This window comes from Punica granatum, chromosome 2 (assembly GCF_007655135.1).
Source record: "Punica granatum isolate Tunisia-2019 chromosome 2, ASM765513v2, whole genome shotgun sequence".
In the NCBI taxonomy this organism is placed as follows: domain Eukaryota; kingdom Viridiplantae; phylum Streptophyta; class Magnoliopsida; order Myrtales; family Lythraceae; genus Punica; species Punica granatum.
Window position 1 is genome coordinate 6,463,124 of NC_045128.1, and position 15,371 is coordinate 6,478,494.

Genomic DNA, 15,371 nt, shown 5'->3' on the forward strand with positions numbered 1-15,371 from the left:
AAAAGAAATAAAGAAGGATTTGAGAGTCATTTATAGAAGGGGCAAAGTGAAAGGCAGAAGAAAGAAGGCAAACGCGGGAATGGACGGGAAGAAACAAACGTGGCAAATGAGGGGCCCACATACCGGCACATGTAAGCAACGTTACGAATTAAACGTGCCATGTGTGCCATTCCGTCACTTTTGGACGGAAAATTAGCGTCGGGCTAGATGTTATACCAAAACGTCAAAGTTAGGCTATCTTAGGTAAAAAATCAAGTTTGGGCTATAACTAAGAATTATGTCAAACGTTAGGCTATATCAGGTTATTATCCCCATTTTCAATTATCCTTAATTTGTTATAGTATGCACTAATATCTGTGTTGAGAATTATATTTCCATATGGAAAATATGAAAGAGCAACCATTAGTTTATATAAGATTTTGGTATCAACACTTAAAAACTCAAGCTGATAAGTGTTAGTACTAAGCCATACATTAAGCTGATGTAACACTAATATATGTTTTAGATATTAACCCTTGGGAATTATATATGTTTTATTATGGAGAATCAAACCAGTACTATTTAGGAGATTGTATTTGTGGGATCTTATATATTTAGTAGAAGCATCTTTCTCGACATGATGTATTTCAGTCTATAAATAAGAGCGCCTTCAGCACTATTTTGTGTGTTAGCTAATTCTATCAATTCTGTCTATTTTAGAAATTCTTCATGGTATTAGAGTAGAAGATCTTGATATATTCGAGACCTTCCATTGCGTATAGCATCGATGCGTTCGGCCTTGATCGGGCACGCTCGACAACCCAATTCCATTCCAGTTCTTGATTCTCCAAATCCCTTGATTATCTCCAATAATTTGAATGGTTTTAATTTAAGAATATATATATATATATATATAATAACTACTATAACCAATAATTTGTGCATTCCACATGCAAAAAAGCTAAATATTTAATATTTTAAACATATATTAAGAAGAACTATAGTGAAAATAAATGGGTGGTGATGGGATTGCACATGCGGGAGGTAGTCCTCAGGATGGTGTTGGGATATAAGAGAATGGTTTTGTCCACAATGTTGGTGTTTCCTTTGCGGTAGTGGCTAAATTATGAAAAGCTCTCATCGGTTTGAAACTTGCCTATTAGGATTTTGGACATAGGAGGATTATATTGGGAGAAGATTCCAAAATTTTATGTCGACTTAGCTAAAAGATATACCTACCTCGCAACTCTCTCATCTAGCTGTCAAGATGCTTAATCCTAAAATAGAATTAATCTGTTGAGGTTTCACTCACTTATGGGGAAGAGAACGCTTGTGCAAATTGGATGGTAAGGATGATAATTTAATTGTCACTTGGCTCGTATTTCTACTCTAGTCCTCCTAGCCGGTATCACCACGCTATTTTTTTGGGATACAATTGGTCTTCCTGACCTTGCCTTTGCTACTTCTCGTTTCCTCTGCCATATCTTTGTCCCTTTCCTTATTCTTGACTTTTTCTGTCCTTTCATTTTCATGAAGTGTTGGGTTTTTATGGGTCCTCCGCTTGCCTTTGTTTTTTTTTTTGGTTTATGACGGTCTATTATTTTTTTTATTATTTATAGAGGGATTCATTTTGCGTGAAAAAAAAAAGGACAGACTAAGAGGTGAACGTTAATCCACATGCATCATGATCTGATACATACATGAAAAATTATTAGTTTTCTCTGGACTATGCTTAAATTTATTGTTAACGTGTAAAAACATGAAAATACTTATCAGGATGGACCCTGGTACTACATCTTGGAGTAATTTGAACCAGCACGACAATGACTCGAGATAAACTGATGGGACCTAGAATGAGGCGCCTATTATAATATTATTGGGCCTCGAGAGCTCGACCCATAGAGGCCTATGATTATCTCTTCTTCAACACATATATAAATATATGGGAACATACTCTCATCCCTCTAAGTGAATAAGACATACACTATACAAGATAGTTAACATGACTGTCGGAAAGGGAAATCGGATCATGGACAGGATCTTGAAGGTTACGGACATCATCCCCAACACAAACTATTAGCAACAGCCCCGTTGCAAAATTCCAAAACACTCCATCTTAGGTAAGAGATCAAGCAATACTATAATGTCGATCTCTAATTAAGCATCACAGTGTTGTGTGGGACTAAGTAATGAACGGAAGGAACCATTATTTTCCCTGCCCGCCCCCATAGCAAGCACTACACTAAATGACACTTTACTAATTTAATTAGCCCTCTGCATTCTCGGTTTTCCCGGTAACCGCTAACCGGACCTCGCCATTATTTTTTCCATCTCCGCCAGTGGCACTTCTAATCTCATTGTTCTTGAGTTTCTTGGCCACGGATCTCCACCGGTGGTAGCTTCCGAAGAGGACTTCCATGTCCTCCAGGGTCCGACCCCGCGTCTCGGGCAGCAAAGTGAAGAAGAAGACCCAGGAGGCAGCTGCTATTGATGCGAAGAGGAAGAAGGCCCCACTGATGGATATGGCCTTATAGAGGGAGAGGAAGGTCATAGAGTTGATTCCACTCATTAAACGGTTCACAGCCACGCAAATGCCCGATCCCTGGGCTCGCAGCCTCAGCGGGAATATCTCTGAGCTGTAGACCCATGCGATCGGGCCCAGCCCCATTGAGAATGAACCCACGAAAGTCAGAACCATGGCGATGCACAGGACGATGGCCCACATCAGTTTCTCGTCCGGGTGGCTGTTGATCACTGCGAGCACGGACGCGAGGGTCACCAATGACAAGACCATGCCCCCAACGCTGGCAAGGAGAATGGGCCGCCTCCCAAGCCGGTCGAGATAGAAAGTCGAAATCAAGATGCAGACGGTCTTGGAGACTCCAACCGCCACAGTGGCGAGCAGCTTCTTGTCGGTTGACGTGATCCCGGCCTTCTCGAAGATCCGTGGGCTGTACAGGACCACTGTGTCGATCCCCGATGCCTGCTGGAAGAAGTGGATGCCTATGCCAGCAATCAGCACGTGGCGAACAGCCGGTGTTGGGTGGAGTAGCAGCTCCCTCCACACGCCGGATCCACTGCTCTTCATCTTGGGGACCTGCACAGTTTCCTCATCGCACTCCAGGGGTATGCCGGCGGCTTCCTTGATGTCGGCGAGCCTCAGCTCGGCCTCCTCCTTGGTATCCGCAGTCTTGTAGAGGACCCGCTTGGCATCACCTAAGCGGCCCTGCAGGACAAGCCAGCGAGGAGACTCCGGCATGGCAAGGACACCCACAGCTAGCAGTATCGATGGGATGGCTCCGACCCCGAGCATGAATCGCCATCCCAGGTGCAATGGAAGCTTCGAGAAGCCGTAGTTTGATACGTACCCTAGCAACACACCGGTGTTGATGAATACCTGGAAATACAAATATCACCGTTGAAAATCAATGATTATGTACAAATATTTTGTCAATTTAATCAAATCAAATGTAATAACTTAGCAAATCTATAAAGTAATTTATTCATTTAATATTAAATAAGTGCATCATCCATGGTCGGTCGAATATTAGCAGCATGTTGAAAGGACAAAAGCTTCAAAACTGATCTGATGGTGAATTAAATAATTGCAACCGCGAGATGATTAATTACGTAAAGCTAGCACATTCCGTGCCGTTAGAGGAATGATTTTTGTTTTCGGTGAATATTAGTAGAATGATATTACTTGTCATGTAAGAATTTGATTTTTTTTATCAGCATAAAAAAATTAAGAATAATAAGGTTAACTGCTATCCTAAAATCAATCTCAATCGTTCAATAAATTAAGATATACAAATTGTTCTTACCGAAGAAAGATATACATATTGTGATTTCACAACATAATTGACTGATAATATCATCTATTTGAAAAACGTGCCATAGACTTTTTCTTATTTTGTCTATTTTCCCGATACGATCTTGAACTTCTACAAGAAGATAACTCTACCAAAAAAAAAAAAACAAAAATCTTTGACACTGATGTTTAGTCCTTCCTAGAGGAAAAAACCTAATATAATGACTTCACAGCACAGGCATCATCAAATAGGTAACAGAGGAGATTGAATCAAAAAAACATTTCCGAACCTCGGGGAAGGAGGTGAGGAAGCCTCGCGATGAAGCGGGGGCAACCTCGGCCGTGTAGACGGGTGCGATCATGAGGGCGTAGCCGACGCCAATCCCCGCCACGAAGCGTCCAAACATGAGGAAAGCATAGTTCGTGGCGAAGCCCATGAATAGGGCCCCAGCAAAGAAGATCGCCCCAGCGATAACTATCGTGTAGCGGCGGCCCACCCAGTCGGAAGTCCTACCAGCCATGGCAGATCCAATGAGGGAGTACATGTTGATGATGCCCGCGAGGATCTCAATCTGCGAGTCGCTGACATGCAAGTCTTTCTCGATGTATTCATTTGCTCCACTCATCACCCCGACATCTATTTTCGTTCAAATAAAAAATATAAATAGTTACAAAAGATAGAAATAGATAACATTTAAAGGAATTATTGAAGTTCATTAGATCGTACAAATTATTAATTAGTACCTCAATGATTGCATAGAAATTTCCGATTTATGTAACATGTACGATAACTTCAGTAGTCCAATATCTTACAATTATTTTGTCTCCCAGTTTAGTTACTAACATTCAAGCTAGGGCGATCAACCTCATCATTTCTTGAGGCACTTGTTTAAAAACTAATTATTCTCGTATAATTGAAATTTCACCATCGACAATTTCATTTAATTAACTGAGAATATTCCGAGTTCCCGTCTAAAAAGAAAAATTGTTTTTGGCAAAGACAAAGCTGGGTTCTTTCCAATAACTTTTAGAAGGTGACAAAAGAACAATTCAATAATGAAGGGCAAAGAAAATCTTTCTCCAAAGCTCAGCGGAGCAGTCAAGAAACCTACATCTACATGAACGAAATGCCAGACAAGTTCAGCCCGCAGAGCAATTTTCATTTGTGCGAAGTCATCGAGATGAACGTAATTCGAGTGGCATGTGCAAAGTAAGTCGAGATATTAACAACAGTAGTGTTGAGGGTTGTATGAACTAAAAGTTTTACCATAACCAAGTAAGACTGAAGTCATGGAAGCCAGGATACCACAGGCCATGGCGTATTTGTTCCTCCGAGGTGGTTTCTTCGAAGAGCCATCAAAATCTCCGACCGCAGGAGTCTGGTGATTCTCAACCACAACCTTCTGCTCAGCCATCTTTCTCCCACAGGGCTGAGAATATGAATGTGTGTGTGTGATAGAGAGAGATGTCTTACGAGTAAACTAATGGAGATTTGCCAAGCTTTGTAGGGAAGAAGGATGGAGGAAGTATGAGACGTTTATACTGGCAACTATTATAGCCACATCATTTATATGGTGACAAGAATTAGGGAGTCGCGCCGGATTTTTATATGTCGTCGTCGGCGGACTCCTTGGTGTGCAAACTAAATTAAACGTACTAATTTATCTTTGCATCGAATTGAATCCCGCCATTTTTCCTGTTAACTTGACTTTTCTATCGTACGTACTTGCTGAGGTCTGCTTTTTCTCTATTAATCTTTGTTGGGTTATATACCCCAATGTATCGAAAGTTGTAGCCAAGCCTAGACATTCAATTGATATACTTTGAAAATAGAACAATGCTGATTGTGACCGACTTGATTAAGCTAATTACGTTTCCAGGTGTCCGATTACAATAAGTTATCTTGTTCAGATAGTTTAGATGTATGATCGTTTTTTTCATGATTTTGATTTTTCTCTACTAACGCATTGATCATCACTTCTATTATTTGGACTGTCCTCAGTCAAAGTCAATGCGCTTTTAGTTTATTCTTATGGATAGACCATCGGCCACCACTCATAGATGTACACTTCATCCATGTACTTTTTCATATATCTTCTACCCCTCATCGCAACACGTTATTCATGCACGTAAAAAATCCCCGGAGTCGTGCATTCTTGTCGCACGTTGATCTCGAAATTTATCCGATGAAACAAAATTTAGAGATAAAAATACGGGTTTATTTCTTGTTAGAAAGGATACATAAAACGATTCTGCGACGGGTAAGCACTTTCTTGTCGTGAAAGAACGGTGCCACCGTCATCCTTTGGACTCCCAAGGTCTCCCGTTGAAACTTATACATAAGATACGTATATGACTTCTGCTTTTCCCCTTAGTCGTTGCTGGCTGGTAAAATCCATGTGGAGGAGAATAGTCTTCAAATCAGTTGAAGAAATATATCTTCTTCTACCAATCTGGATTATATTCGGCACTTCTTTACTTAAATAAAATCTCGAATTAGGATCTTATAAATAAAGAATATTCATGATTGGAGAGATTTACTACTTAGTAGACCGATATAATTCTAATTGAATTAATAAGATCATACTGAATTTTCAGATATCATAATACACTGAAAAAATAAAATTCTTTTTATCTTTTTCCTAATTTCTGTCCTTTCTGATATTTTGAAATTATACACTGAATCTGTACTTATATATATATATGCTTAGAGAATGATTTGCTTCCTCGAAGAAAAAGACAAAAAAAAGGATCGAATTATTTCATAATTCTTCGCTTTAGTATTGGGGGATCTTACACGTGTTATTTTTTTTATAAGTAATCATCATATATTTTGGGGTTAATTACACCAAGCATATAAAATGATTTAGAAATGTATCTATGGGGATAAGATACGTGGAAGAGAATAAAGGTCGTGCGGTGCGATCATGTGACTATACTACGGTGTCATCATGCCCCGTGAGGGCAAAGATGAAAGCACGGCAAAAAAACTATGCACGAGTGGGGAAAGCAAATTGTTGCCCGCATGAACAGTTTTCAAAGGTAGTCCCTTTGTTCATGATTTCTCCAATGGATAATTTCCGCCGGAAAATTTTGAAAATTGTTTTGGTAAATGATTTGCTGGACTGCTCGAGTAACACTTGTCATTCCTCTGTTCATTTGTCAATTTACAAATAGGAATGGCCCTCTTTTAAAATTTTTAACGCTCATTCATATTATTTTTCGATTTCTGATAATATTATATATATTTCTCTTTAATTCCGGAAATTTTATACTTCTATTTTTCCTCCAAATGATCCCGCTCCTTAACTCATATTCTGCAGCTGATCCTTTTTGCGAGGACACCATCTTGGTGATGAGATCTCACTGCCACCAAGATGGCATGCGGAGATGCGAGGATGGCTTATTTGTCTCTTTTTCTATTTTCAGCGCGAAAGAATTGTGAACTGTGATAAGAGTACGAAATCTCGTTTGTATGAAGCTTGTATCGACTAAAGGACATGTTCTTGAACCATCAAGCGTGGCCGTCTTGGTTGACCGATACCAAAGCCTGGCTAGTATATATTTGACTTTTACCTTCAGAAAGGTCTGGTGGTCGAGAACGAAACATGGCCTTTCTTGGTTGGTGAACCAAATCAAGTTGTTCAAAGAATCTAAATTAAATGGGGGGCCAGCTCTCCAATTTGATCCGAGCTTTAACGGGCCCAATCTTACTATCCAATTCGAGATTCGGCATGTATAGTCCTACTGGTTAAGATACATGCTTCGTGCAACGTCTTAATTCGTTAATGAAGGAAAAGAAGCTATAGCGATAAACTAGTAATATAAATATGGATAACTCAAAAAGATCATCGTGACAGCTCATACAGGTTATTGTGATGAGGCCGCTCATTAACCAGTTCACCTCGACCGTGATGACTTGCACAATGGGCTCGAAGTCTTAGCGGGTATATCTCCGGGCTGTAGGCCCACGCAATAGGGCCCAGCCCCATCGACAACCAACCCCATTTTCAACCTTTTCAAACTTTGTGTCTTAAAATAATTTTTTAAACCCCATATTAAATTGTTTCTTTTTTTTATATATATATTGTACTTTACGTTTTTGAAAGGTTATATATATATATATATATATATATATATATATTCATACTATAAAATAAGGGAAATCATGAGTCTAGTAAAATGAAATAAAATTTTAATTGCGTGACTGCACTACATTTTTTTTTATTCCTTGGGTATAATTTACTCCGTAAAGCAAATCAACATAATTCACCCCAGAAAAGAAAAAAATCATTATAATGCCACGACTCACATTTAAGTATGAATGGAGAACATTTTGATTAAAAAGGACAAAAAAAAAAAAAAAGCTACTCAGTGTGTAAAAGCAAGTCTTTGGATTCAAGAAAATCATTTGTTTCGTTTGGAGAAGGGAGATGGATCAGCACACCACTGGCTTTGATTCCTCGACAAAGGGGAATGTAATGTAATATTTAGCACTGTATAATCAGCTGCGATCATTAGAGGAAATAATCAATCATCTCATCCGATCGACAAACCATAATTGACCCAGACAACAAATTGCGTAGCTTCCCCCATGTCGTGCAATCCAACCGAACATATATACAGCTCCAAAGTTCCAATACCAGCAATGCACGGATACATGCACAGAAGCTGGTGAACACACCGGACCGCTTCACAGAAACACACGAACATTTATAATAACAACATATTCTACTATCCACAATACATTTACTAATCTCGGCCTATTCCACGTGTAGTTTCCTTAATAAGCAAATAAGAAAATATTATAAATCTCGAACTCGTGTTTTTCTTCTTATAGAGGGTTAAAATTACTTACCACACGACCAATACTTATATTTTCCCTACCCCCGAATCCACCTTCCACTCTTCCTCTCAACTTCGTCCCTCCATATCTTTTCTGTGTTTTCCAGGTTTCAAACCAGACCACCTACACCCCCCTCCTCCACTCCTTCAGTCCGCCAATCTTCTTAACTATCGGGCTATCGATACTTCACTTGTCTATTCCTTGTACTTAAATATATTTATACTACTCATAAGTTTATATTTTTATTAATATTACTTATTCTAATTTTGTAATATACCGAAATATTTTGCTATTACACTTTAATGCAAACCAAGTCTACTCATCGATTTATTCAAATCAAATACACCAAAATCCAAGAACCAACATACCATTATATATATATATATATATACACATATAAACCAAACTATAACATGCGAAGCAAACTAGCCAAAACCCATAACATACAAACCGAGACAACAATCGTTCAACATATCAAACAAGGATGATAAGTCCATTAGTCCACGGGAGTATGCATAAACAAAATAATCCATAACATGTCGTAATTAATTAATGAGTCCATGTAATGTCAAAGGGCTAAGTACATATCAAACAAGGATAATAAGTCGACATAGGTCGGACCCGACTTACTCATCATCATCACCATCATCATCCTCCTTGTGCCCCTTGCCTTGGCTATGGTTAGTGCAATGCTGCTTCCCCCGAGTGAGGTCTGGCGGAATGGGTACTCCCGTCAACTTATGTAGGGCCTCTCCGATATATTGCATCCACGAGTCGTGATTATCCAATTGGGAGTGCATGATGCCTAGCAGCTCCCTGACGCGATCATTGCATGGATCGGCCGTCACCGCCGTGCCGGATGGTCCACATTCGAAAGAATTGGATGAAGAGCTGTTGGTGCTCAAGAAATTCATCCCATGTACACGGTCCTTCTTACTTCTACAATCACATCCGCCCAAATCTTGGCCTGGACCTCCAGCTAAAGGTCGTCGGAGCCATGAGACCGGGAAGCCTAAATGTACTTCTCTTGTTAAAGAGTGGAAACAAACAAAAAACAGAAAAAGATTTACGTAAGTCGATAACATTCGAAATAAAAAATATGGAGTAATCAAGTATTAATAAAAAATAAACAAGTCCTTTCAATTAATCTTAATTACAACTTGCCATGTTTTCTTGTGTATACGGGCTAACCCAAGCTCCATCTGCTTTTTTTTTTAATGGTTTTGCTCGTACATTTTCACTCGATCGACGGGTCGGCCTGTTATTTTCTCTTGCAAATTAAAGAAAAAACGACCAATGGGGTATTAACATAATAAACACATTTGACTGATATAAGACACACGTCATGACTTACCTGTCAATATGCTTTTGTAGCAAAAGATTGCGATCCTCAACAGTGGACGGATGCTCTAGCGTTGAAATCTCAATTCGCTTTAGTTGCTTTTGAATTATGAGAGTTTTCTTGCCAATGTTGCTCTAGCGCCGCCATATGAGCCTCCCCAATCCAATCAATTCGTTGCGATCCCGTCCGATGCTTGTGGAATATAACCGATAACCGCTTACTCGCCATTTTGTTGAAGTCGGTCCACATATGTTTCTCGTAAATCGGATTCCAATAACATAATTTCTGCATTTTTAATGGTTGCAAATTAATGAAGATATTTCTCAATAAAATACATAGGATATATGTATTAAAAGTCATCGCTATCACCGTCCACTCTTGAAAAATCAGCTCCTTTACTTGGTGAGGAACAAGATGCCATATATGAAGGACCACATTGGGATTGACCCAAGCATTGTTAAGTTTTTTTTTAATAACAGTCACAACTTTGGTCGTTCCCTTGTGACTAGGGATAAACCTGCTACAAATGAAATCAAATATTAGTTAATCTCCCTTGTAATAGCCAGCATATATAATAAGCTCGTAAATTTAATAAACACATAAATATAATAAGAAACGTGAACTCATGATCGTCATGGGGTAAGGGATAATATCTCTCATTATAAAACCCAGGCTCATCAAACTACTGATGGGCCGTTGACTCTGCACTATCTGACTCACAGTACCACTACTTTCCCTCCCGCTCGGTATGCGTACGTCTATGCGGTGAATATTGCTGCATGGGTGCCTCCGGGTTTTGAGTAAATTGGCTCGGTGAGGAAAACGTGTAACTATGTAGCGGGTCATCATGCGACGTTTGAGAATGGAGACCTCCCTAATGTGGGATGGAATCAGGGGGCACCGCGTGGCGGGTGTACAATCCGGATAATCACGGGTCCGCCTCGGTGTGTTGAATCAGGTTGCTTGGTGGTGTATCTACGTGTCTATAACGTTCCGACTATCACTGCAAGTCCCGTTGGATGCCGGACATGTCAGGCCTATAAAACAAATGATCCCGCTCCGACACTTGCATCGGGGTTTCCTTCCGACGGGACCCCGACGCATTACCTCTAGTTGTGCTGTTCTTCTTTAGCCCTCCTGATTGTTGAGACATCTGCATTGTAACAAATTGACAGAATAAATTAATCACAAATGGTAACAACCCGCATACAATATTATATTGCATAAAAATAAAAAACGACAAACTAACTTTAAATTACTAAATAAATATGAGTAAAAGGTAAACCAATAACGATATTTCTCTTTGTCCGAAAATGCGTTCATTGGTCATCAAGGCCACCGCCAACATCATCATCATCGCAACCCTCATCATCATCATCGTGCCCGCGCATGCCATCTTCATCCTCATGGTCAGTCCAAAGATACTTAGCATGATTATTTCTATCTATCAATGCAGGTTCACGATCATCTTCAGTTATTGAACTAACGTGGGGATGGTCTTCATTTTGATAAGCGACCTCCAATGCCTCGAGAACTTCTAGTTTGTCACTCGGTTTCGTTTCAATAACAACCCGCCATTGGGATCTATTTCTATCTCGAGTCGGGTATGGCACATAATAAACTTGTCTTACTTGCTTGGCGATAACGAATGGATCGTCATCCCTTATCCTGGCACCACGCATTACCTCGACAATGCCAGTGTTGTCAACTTTACGAGATGATGTCGGGTTGAACCATTGGCCTCGGAAAAGGACAATCGTCTTCCTTGGTAGTCTAACATAGTCTAATTCTACGATCTCTTTTAGGATGTCAAAACAATCAATCTTAACATCATCACTACAATCCTTTGTAACCCATATACCACTGTTGCATGTCGCGTTTCCCCAACAGTAATAAACTACCTGGAACTTGTATCCATTCACAAAGTATGTCGTATATTTTCTTACGCTCATAGCGGGGCCCCAAGCGAGATCTAGTAATGTTTGATCCTTAGTCCCATTAATGGGATTATGTACCTACGAGTACAAGCTTATTATAAGTCGCAATGTCCATAAGCAGGCATATAATAATGGGATTATAGTAAGTTGTACTTACGAATATCTTGAATTACCTGAGGAAGACATTTTGATTCGGAGCAACATTCGTACTATTAACGAAGTAACTGCATTTCCAATACCAACATACAAGTGATTAGCCAAGATTATCAGATGTTAAACTCACTCAATGTGGCACGAATAATTCTTTAGATGTTCGTACTCAATCAAGGGCTTGACTTCAAGGCAATTTATTAGCATGGTATAATATGCGGCCTTCTAGTTCGCATCATTCAAATATTCCTCATCGAGACACCCGGAAGCTCGACATGTTGGTTGAAGACATTATACAATAGCGGCGCACTAGTTGAAGGACCTCGATCATCGTTGCGAGGCCCCCATGTTGCACACGTTTAAACATGATTTTCAAAGTAATAGGAGCAGAAATTGATTGTCTCTTGGATTAAATAAGCCCGCATATTGAACCTTCAACTTGAGATTTGTGCTTTACGGTTCGTTTTAGTTTCCCAAGATACTTGTAAACAAATCATTACCCTCTGAAGATCTAGCAACTCAAAATCATCAACGAAAGTTGAAAAATGCTCTTAGATAGGGTTATCTTTCTAAAGGGTACATCCACATGTATTGTACGAGTCCCCTAGACGGTGCATCCTCTATCAGATACATTGGTAAGTGTTCCATACAGTTGAACGGGGGGGGAAAGGAATTCTCTTTAGTTCTCATAGGATAACGGGGATGTTATTTACATTCTAAGATATATAAATTAGAAAAACATATATGATATATCAGAACATATAGCATGAAATGAGATAATGACCATTCCTTTTTTTTTGAGAGAATGCTCATTCCATCAAAATGAATGAAAAATATGATAATGAGCATTACATTATTCCAATTCATTTCATTCCCATGTACCAAATGGGATCTAAGTTCCTTTGAACTCATCCTGTGGTTCCTAGACACTGTTTTGTCTCCTGGCTTGCTATACTCTTTTTTTTTTTTAAAGAATGGTTCTTGTTATTTACATTCTAAGATATATAAATTAGAAAAACATATATGATATATCAGAACATATAGCATGAAATGAGGTAATGACCATTCCTTTTTTTTTTTGAGAGAATGCTCATTCCATCAAAATGAAGGAAAAATATGATAATGAGCATTGCATTATACCAATTCATTTCATTCCCATGTACCAAATGGGATCTAAGTTCCTTTGAACTCATCCTGTGGTTCCTAGACACTGTTTTGTCTCCTGGCTTGCTATACTCTTTTTTTTTTTTTTAAAGAATGGTTCTTCGCTCTTGATAGGATCTTAAGATAGAGAAGGAGCATGGAAACTTCTTGTATTGTTCATGGAGAAGCTGAAGAAATTAGAGACCACATCTTGGAAAGAGACAAAAAACGCAGGGGCCTATGCTACAGATCTTGAATGAGCTATTTGAAAATTGAAAGAAATATTTGTCCAGTCTGTGGCGGCTAGGCAAGCTTGACATGCTCATATATATTTCATTTGGAGAGCCAGAAAATGACAGAGTTATTGCTCATTTGCACAATCAGTAGAGAATTTTAAGGCAAGTATTAACTTGTCTATCAAATACAGGTCAATGGGATGAAGAACTTGCAAAATACACTACGGCCATAGCACAAGAAGCTTTCTTGAAAACCGGGGGAATGCCCTTATAATGATGCTGTTGTTTTTTGCTGGTTGATTAACTCGTTATTATGTGCAATCCATTGTATCCAGTTATTTGAACGTTTCTTCTTACTTTATGTGTATATTTTACGAGCGATTCTAGTAATCATGGACGACTATAATTCATCATCCAATCAACTGTCAGGGTTTTTATTTTAATTATTTCACCCCAGTTGTTGTTCAGTCGCTCGGTAGTTTAATGTTTTTATCTGATCCTGTCAGTGTCCTTGGCTAATCGATTTGAGGCTATCCTGTTTGTGGATTATAATAAATATCTAATCTATTATATAAAGTCGAAAGTCGCCTTTTGGTGTCACTTTTATTTTCCGATTTTACCCCGAATCAAATCTCAAACAAAATTCAAAAGTCAATCAGCTGAGGATATTTAGGTAATTTTTGGAAGTCTAATTAGATCTTGACTAATCCAGTTGAATCTAGCATGAATTTTTTGCATTGACAATGATTTGAACTCGAAATTTTACTTAAACAGAACAAGCGTTAAATTACTTAAACTAATTCACATCAAAATTATTTTTTACACGCTTATCTCTATTTTCTTTTCTCGCTTTCTACTGTCATCAAAGGACAGTTGCCGCTTTGGCTTGTTCTTCTCCTCTTCTCAACCAGGTGTATTATTACAATTCGTCCTCTTCTTCTAGCTCCTTCAATCTGCCTTTCCGTCCCCCTTTCTTTTTCCCTCTTGAACATCTAGGTGCATTTGAAAAATGAAAAATGTTCAACTCTGCTCTGTTCAACTTGTTATAAGATAAAATTGATCGCAATATTTAAAGAGCAGTGGGTCCCACATGGGTGTGTTTGACTAGTCGTGACTAGTTCCGCATGGGTGTGTTTGTTGAAATAAGCTTCAACCGGATTTGACCATGCCCATGTGCTGCAGCTGGGTCCCACAGAAAGGGAAAATTCTCCCCTTCGATTGTCGGGTAGTAAACAGAGTTGAACAACTTTTATTTTCCAAACATGCCCAATAGATTATCTTCTTCACAAAATATAATTCTTCTCCCTGCATTCTATTTAAACGCGGGTGATTTTTATCATCTCCATATGTATTTGTGTTTGTCTTCTTTGCATAACCAATTTCTACTACTTTCACTTGCGCTGAAATTCGATGTCATTAATTCGAGTGTTTGTTCATGTGTGAATTGCCTTTCCATTCTGAACTATTTAGAGTATTCAAATTCTTTTCCTTCTTTTTTTTTTTTTGGCTGAAATATGAGGCCGGTTCTTTTCTTTTTTCCTTTTAAATGATATAAATTTTGAAATCATACTCGATTGCCGTCTGTGAACTCATAAGATGGAAAATATTCCCATGTTTCTAGATCAGGATCCAACTTCATTTTCAATGGTTTCAATAATCTATTTTCTTAATCTGAAAAACAGAAAAGAAATGCATTCGGTTGATCGATAGACTAGGAAGCTTTGTGAAAAGGAAAAACTTTTTTCATGTTTCGTAACATGAACCAACGGTATTTTACGATTTAAAAAATATATGCTTCAATTTCTTTGAAATTAGGCAACGAGTTCTGTTTGATTTTGGAATTGAAATTTTACTCCACTCCTTTCCAGGATAATGAGGACAAATGTAGATATTATACGTATATAATATATGAAAATTTTATTATTAC

At 38.6% G+C, this 15,371-nt stretch overlaps 1 protein-coding gene and 1 non-coding gene across 2 annotated transcripts; both read right to left on the reverse strand.

Moving 5' to 3' along the window:
- Nucleotides 1–1,920: 1,920 nt before the first annotated feature.
- On the reverse strand, nucleotides 1,921–5,406 carry LOC116198167 (putative polyol transporter 1). The gene is made up of 3 exons (XM_031528517.1): nucleotides 5,058–5,406; nucleotides 4,081–4,427; nucleotides 1,921–3,376 (listed from the first exon to the last, which is right to left on the reverse strand). The coding sequence occupies exons 1-3, from the start codon at nucleotides 5,203–5,205 to the stop codon at nucleotides 2,246–2,248; spliced, it is 1,626 nt and encodes a 541-aa protein (XP_031384377.1). The 5' UTR covers nucleotides 5,206–5,406; the 3' UTR covers nucleotides 1,921–2,245.
- Nucleotides 5,407–8,226: 2,820 nt separating this feature from the next.
- On the reverse strand, nucleotides 8,227–8,334 carry LOC116198315. The gene has a single exon (XR_004155253.1). It is a non-coding gene; the product is annotated as a small nucleolar RNA Z103 (small nucleolar RNA).
- Nucleotides 8,335–15,371: the final 7,037 nt, after the last annotated feature.